Source organism: Vanacampus margaritifer, chromosome 11, assembly GCF_051991255.1.
Source record: "Vanacampus margaritifer isolate UIUO_Vmar chromosome 11, RoL_Vmar_1.0, whole genome shotgun sequence".
NCBI lineage: Eukaryota > Metazoa > Chordata > Actinopteri > Syngnathiformes > Syngnathidae > Vanacampus > Vanacampus margaritifer.
The window spans coordinates 625,931-633,323 of NC_135442.1; the positions used below are offsets into that span (position 1 = coordinate 625,931).

General features: G+C 42.6%; 1 protein-coding gene across 2 annotated transcripts; it reads left to right on the plus strand.

Annotated features, from left to right (window-relative positions):
• Nucleotides 1–1,601: 1,601 nt before the first annotated feature.
• On the plus strand, nt 1,602–6,643 carry neurod1 (neuronal differentiation 1). 2 transcript variants are annotated; one of them, XM_077579246.1, is made up of 4 exons: nt 1,602–1,760; nt 2,977–3,258; nt 3,841–4,070; nt 4,837–6,643. In XM_077579246.1, the coding sequence occupies exons 2-4, from the start codon at nt 3,020–3,022 to the stop codon at nt 5,355–5,357; spliced, it is 990 nt and encodes a 329-aa protein (XP_077435372.1). In that variant the 5' UTR covers nt 1,602–1,760; nt 2,977–3,019; the 3' UTR covers nt 5,358–6,643. The 2 variants fall into 2 exon arrangements, with proteins under 2 accessions (XP_077435372.1, XP_077435373.1); XM_077579247.1 differs by having other exon boundaries at nt 1,616–1,760; nt 3,016–3,258.
• The last annotated feature ends 750 nt before the right edge of the window (nt 6,644–7,393 follow it).

The following is a 7,393-nucleotide window of genomic DNA, read 5'->3' on the forward strand; positions in this document are numbered from 1 at the left end:
AATAAAAAATAATAATAAAAAGTTGCCACTGTTGATATTTTAATTATAGCAATTGGTTAACATCGAATAAATTGAGAACACGATACAATATATTTATTAATTTATTAATGTATTTATCTTTCTTAACGGTGCTTGCGTGGGTTTTCTCCGCGTTACATTCCAAAAACATGTTAGCGTGTTAGCATAAGCATGTGTGTGCGTGCGTGTTTGTGTGTGTTAACTTCCTGCAAAAAACTCAAATAAAACTTTTGACTTCACCTGCTTTACATAATTATGCAAACGTCGTCCAACTTGTTTCGTGTGTCTTCAGCGAAACCTGTCGTGCTTGTGTTTAGCCAACAGATGGAGCCAAAGACACGTCAAGTGAGACAAGCACTCAGTGGCCACTTCATTAGGTACACTGGCCCTTTCCAATTAATGCAAAAGGGTTCCTAATCCTTCCTACTAATGCTGCCGCTGCAACACAACTCTACAACCTACTACTACCACCACCAACAATAATAATAATAATAATAATGTCATTTCATTTTATTAAAACTTGAAACAATAAAAAGATTCGGAGGAAAAGCAAGTGTTGTGTGCTGCTCGAGCAGGAGAGTGCCAGCCCTCACCGACTTCGCTTTTGCCAACTTCCTCTGAGCAAAATGGGATGAAAATGAGTTTGTTTGGGGATTTTTTTAATTTTATTTTGTATTTTGACGGAACTCCATGAGCACAATGAGTGACAAGTGACAATTCCCGTCTGGGGGCACAGCATGTCGAGTGTCCCTTTTTATTTGATTGGACTTTTTATTGTATTTGTATTTTTTTGCATGTCACGTGTGGTCGCAATTGAAGAGAAAGTTGCTTGCTCGCCGTTCATGTTGCCTTGGCGACGCCTCCGCTTGCCAGGACCGGAGCACATCGACGAAAATATTCATGACGTCACGCAGCTTGCTCTCACTTCCATCTTCCACGACCAGCACACACGTCTCAACAGTTGGTGGGAAAACAAAAACTGACATTTGTTCCATAAAATTTCTTTCGAAGTTTCTTCGTTAAGAGGGGAAACAATGACCTGAATTGAAGTCGTGCGTGAGGGCGGGCGTGTATGTGAAATGGGCTCATCGTTAAAGATTAGCTAGCATGTGATCAAGGTGCTTGAAAGTTGCCCGGTAACTCGTTAGCAACCACTTGATCACCCTCCGCATCACCAATCTTCATGTTGCCATGGTAACCGGCGGCTCACCTGGCCCGTGTCAAGTCCAACAAGTTCGTTAGCGTAAGACCACATTTAGGTTAATGACATTTGATATCTTTCATACGTCAAATATTTCATCCTGGATGTCAAGTCTTGAATAATATGGCAATTATTTTACATATTTGGAATAAAAGATTGGAGTGAGATGACAAGTTTGTCCTGTTAGAGTTGCCGTCCAGCGGATTGGCTATAGGAGACGCGTTTTGGCGGCGGTCGTCCGCGTGCGCGCGCGCGTCTTGCGCGAGGCGGCAGATGGGCTTTTCCGGAAGCCGGGTCACGTGATCCCCGGGGCCCTTTGCGTGACGTAGGCACCATATGGCGAGAGGGCGTGACATGCTAATGGCAAGGCGCGCACGCGCGCACGCGCGCACGCAGCACCAGCACGAGAGCGAGCACGTCCGCTATAAAAGTGCGACTTCTCCGCGCGCACGACACAAACCTCCCGGCCGCTGACACGCGCACGCACGCACGCGGGATGCGCGACGTCTGAAAGGCAGCAAAGCAACAAAAACAACAGCAGGTACGTGAATCTTATTATTTATTAGGGTCACTCTTGATCATCAATGACGTCATCATTCCAGCAACAACAAAGTGAGTGATGATTTTAATCAACACAACAAAGAATTATCATTTTATCCCAACTTTTATTCGGATGTTGATTGAAATCCAAATGTCACTTTTGGAATATTTTGTGTTTCACTTCAATTGGAAGTGATGATGCCAATCGGATTGGTTTTGTTCTTAATATTGTTTTTGATTATTCGCCATCACTTTTGATCATTTTGAACTTTTTGTGTTGTTTGACTTCATTTTTTGGCCTTTTGAAAAAGCTGCCAAGTTTTTTTTTACTTTTTTTTGGTGCCACACTGACTGATGAGGTCGCAAACGTTTTCATGGATTTGGATGCATGCAAGTAGAAAAGATAAAAATCAATGAAGGAGCTCATCGGTCTCAAAATGGATTTTGTAAGATTTGCCATCGATGATAAAGGCGGTTTCATGTTTTCGGAATTAGTTTCAGTAGAAAACAACCCATGACTATTTTCTCATTTATTTTCATTTTTACATGGATTTGATATGACAATTAATGAATTTGTTTTTAAAGTGTCTCGAATGAAAATGTCATTTCTTTTGCTATTTACAATGAACAATTGTGGGAGTTTTTGTACGATACCGCTTTTTCCCACTTTTTGCAAATTACATGAAATGAATGGCAATTTTCTATAATCTTTTTTCCATTTGCTCACACAGTAAAATACATGTTTTGTATAGAACACCCAATAAAATGAATTGTAATGAATAAGCAAATAATAAACACAATGGAAGTAATCATTCAGTGGCCAGAAGAAGTCCAAATCCAAATATATCAGTAAAGTTATTTATTTTCTTTAAATGAAAAAAATTAAGTAAAAAAAAAACTCCTCATGAAAAACATTTTGATATGAAAACATTTAACGTGCATAATAATTTAAATTCACATTAGAACATGAATTATCTTGACAATAAATCAGTGCAAGTTTTTAACAAAATGCAAACTTGCGATCAATCAACCACAAATGTATGCACATGATTCGTTTTATTACTTGTATGAAAAGAAATGTTGGAACTTTTTTATGCTTATCAGTGTAATAAAAAAAAAATCATTGTTTGCTGCATATCAGTTCATAAATAATTTTTTTAATGAGCACATTTTTTGACATGAATGAAAATCCAATTTTGTATCCCTGTGAAAACCAGCATCATCATCATCATCATCGTCATCTTCATCATCCTCAGCGTCATGACGAGGTCGGAGCAGAATTTTGGCGAGTCTGAGGTTCAGCAGGAGGAGGCCGGCAGCCCCGCGGGAGCCGGGACGGGAGGCGAGGAGGAAGAGGACGACGAGCGGCGCCTCCTGGACGAGGAGGAGGAGGAGGAAGAGCAGGAGGAAGATGAGGACGAGGACGAGGGCGAGGGCGACAACAAGCCCAAAAGACGAGGACCCAAGAAGAAGAAGATGACCAAGGCTCGCTTGCAGAGGTCAGCCACCGGCCCTTGACCTTTGCCCTCTCTCCTCAACAAAATCCACAAATTGAAAGAAAAAAAGAAAAAAAAAAAGATTGGCATAGAAGGAACCTAAATTTGGCCCAGGAAAATTCGTTGTGGTATTTTTTTCTCAGAAACACAAAATGTGGTAGGGAAATTAAATGGGGGGAAAAAATAATCCGAAAATTAGCCAGTTAGCGAAAGTGAAGTTAGTTAGCATTGTGGCTACATATTAGCTTGCAAAAAAGTAAGGTATTGATTGTGGCTACATTTCTCTGAACAAATGACATGAACACAATAGCGACTTGGCTAATGCGGTAATATTATAGTAGCATAGCGTCTAGCAACCTGGCTAGTGTGGAGATGCCGCATTCACATTGCGGCTAACGTGTCTTGACAAAGTATTGGCAGCGCCGGATTCACATTTTTTGATGCTACAGCCTTATTTGAAAATGGATTCTATTGAGTTTTTTCTTTAGCATGTCGAAAGTCTTGAGAAAGTGAAGCGGTGTGAATGAAACGTGACTGCAAAGTGTTAGCAACGTGGCTGAGGCGTTTTCTTTTTTTGCCCTGCAGGTTCAAAGTTCGGCGCATGAAGGCAAACGCTCGCGAGCGCAACCGCATGCACGGACTGAACGACGCCCTGGAGAGTCTGCGCAAGGTGGTACCCTGCTACTCCAAGACACAAAAACTCTCCAAGATCGAGACCCTGCGCCTGGCCAAGAACTACATCTGGACCCTCAGCGAGATCCTGCGATCCGGGAAAGCCCCGGACCTCGTCACCTTCGTGCAGGCGCTCTGTAAAGGTATGCGCACGCGACGCTCAGACGGCACACGCGGTCCGTTCTGGATGGGCTGGACGTGGAAAACATGTTGCAAAGAGTCCACAACACATTCACTACATTTCTTGTGGTCAGTGTGGATAGAAAACAATAAGAATATTATGTTTAAAAATAAAATACAATAAAGTCAAATAAACATGTAGTTACTATGTAATAAATATGTAAAAAGGAATATATTGTTTGCTAAATGAACTGCAATGAATAGTCGTTAAACATGCAATGGATATGCGACGAACAAACATACATTTAATAAATAAAAATTGGTCGGCAATGAGCAATAACGATGCTGAAAAGACGGGAATCGTTTGCCCAATTTGCCAAGAACTGTATGTGTGCAAACAATAATAATAATAATAATAATAAACAGAAACTGACTTGTAATGCATTTCAATCTCTATTAACATGTAATAGATGGATTAACATTATCATTTTGAATCACCACTAATATAATATCATATATTTACCTGTAAATAATTGCAGTCATTCCATTCAAATGTAATAATAAGCCTTGCAGTCATTAAAATGTAATTGGCATAAACAAATGAATAGTAATTGCAATAAATGTGAATAAACATGAATGAACCTGTCACTAAGATGACTAAGCATTAAAGAATATGAATATACATGAATACATGAATATGTAATCAAGGTCAAAAGGCGGTGGTTGTTGTAATGTAATAAAGCCGACGAAAGCATCCGTACTGAAGACGCTCGCCGCTGTCGCCTTCAGGTCTGTCCCAGCCGACCACCAACCTGGTGGCGGGCTGCCTGCAGCTCAACCCTCGCACCTTCCTGCCCGAGCAGTCGTCCGAGCTCCCGGCCCACCTGCCCCCCCCGGGCGCCGCCCCCTACGCGGCCCACTTCTCCTATCAGACGCCGGGCCTGCCCAGCCCGCCCTACGGCACCATGGACCCGTCGCACATCTTCCACCAGGTCAAGGGTCCGGCGTACGGCGCCCCGGAAGCCTACTTCGATGGCATCCTGGTGACGGACAGCCCCTCCTTCGACCCGCCCCTCAGCCCGCCCCTCAGCGTCAACGGGAACTTCTCGTCCTTCAAACACGAGGCGGCGGCGGCGGCGGCGGCAGACTACGACAAGAGCTACTCCTTCGGCGTGCACTACGCTGGTGGCGGCGGCGGCGGCGGCGGCGGCGGCTACCCGCAGGTAGACAACCTGATGGGCTTTGACGGACACTCGCATCACGAGCGGCTGATGAACGCTCAGCTCAACGCCATCTTCCACGAGTCGTGAGCGCCGCCCGGGACCGGGTCCTCGTCGCTTCCTGTCCGGGACGGCGGCCAGTCAAGCAGCAATAAGCCAAACTATGCAATTTGATCCCTACGGAAGAGGATTATGGCCAATGAAGAGAGAGACAAAAAAAGTTGGGTAGGATTCTCACTTGAATCTCACAATAAAATTCGGACTTTAAAGGCAGAATAAGAGTAGCGCTAATAAAGTCAAGTCAGAATTGACTTTCAAATCAGAATGACGAGAATAAAGTGAGAACTTTTCCCCCTCTCTTCACTGGCCCTCATCCTCGTCCGTAGATCCCAAACCCCGGAAAAAAAAAAAGAATCTATTTTTCAGCGTCCGTCTTGTTGCTTTTTCTAACATGTCCTCCTAGCGTGTCATGTCCTCATTTTCCACATATTTGTAAAGACTTCTATTAAAGGGGACATATTGTGGGGAAAAAAAGAAGACTTTTTAATGTCTTGCATTCAGGGCTGCTTATTTTCATTAGCAACTCATCTATTCTGTTCTTCAATTAATCAATTGATCAGATTTAAAAAAGAAAAAAAAAAGAACAAGAACATTATTTCAACTTGACTGGTCAAAAAATGCCCAAACAAACATCTATCCAAAAAAAAAAAGGCCAAAGAATGTCCAAATGAAAAGCAGATGTTTGCCAATGACTTATTTTAAAAAGGACTCATTCTGAAAAGTAGCCCTTTTCAATTTTGCCCAACTGTGACATCACAGTAGGGATAATTAACATAATCCCGCCCACACAAGTTTCTCCGCCAATGATTTGCTCTTCTAGGCTGGATGAAGTTCCAGAGCCAAAGAGCCACTTTCCTGGCTCATGTCAAAGCCAAAGGGTAAGCTGAGCTGCAGTGTGAGCACAAATTCGCATTAGCAACACCACCGTTTGTGATCATAATATCATCATCGAGCTGTCGTCGTGGGACAAACGTGTATTTATGTCACTTTTTTGGTGCCTTGCTGGTGAAATTCTGCCTGTGATAACGCAAGTCGATCTCTCCGGGTCCGTACTTCAAGTGTGATCGCAATCTCTATCGGAAGGAGTTGTTGGGGGGGCCGGGGGGGGGGGGGGGAATGATTGGGGATGATTGTGTTTGGCGCCAACACTCACATTTTCACTGACACTGTGAAAAAAAATGTCTGCTTCAAAGCACACACACTCATATTTGACACTAAAAGGCAAAGAAGAAGCAAAATTCACACGCATGTGCATATTTTGCCCCAAAATGCGACTTTGATTGAATTTTATAAAAATAAAGTCGTTTTGTATCATACATTACATTTGTGGGTGTGTCTTTATGTGTGTGTGCTATCTATGCATAAACAAGATTTTTTTTCATCAATTAAAATCTTGCCTGCAGAATGAACATCTGGGCCACGCGCACGCACGCACGCACGCGCGCACGCACGCACGCACACGCAACACTACCATCAGCTGACATGTAATGACATAATTAGCTAACCTAGCGATTGATCAGTTTAGTAAGCAATTGGCCGAGTTAGCAGCGTGACTGATGTGATGAGCGGATGTTATCATTTAGCAAACTTAGCGTTGTGACTTAGAATTGTAGTTAGTTTCAAAGGCTTTTAGCAAAGTCAGCAGTGGTTCTAATGTGGGCAGTTGGCATTTAGCAAAGTTAGCAATAAAGTGGAGAAGTTTCGCTAGCTTTTAGCAAAGTTAGCATTTACGCCGATGAGCGTCGTTTACATTTAAATAAATTAGCAGTGGGGCCGATATGTGTTTTTGAAATTGTTTCAACGACACGACAAGTTTTGTTGTTGAAACGCACAACGTTTTCAAATACATAATAATAACAATGATGACAGTGATAATAATAAGAATAATAATTAATAAATAATAATAATAAATAATAAAGGTTTATAACATTTCTAGATGTGTTTAAAAGTTCATTTAAATGTCATTTTAAATGGAAAGAATGCGTGTCCCTGTCTGGCCGGCCGTGCGCGTCCCCGAGACCAGCGACGTGCTCGTCCCTTCCTTCCATGTGCGTGTGAGCCGCGTC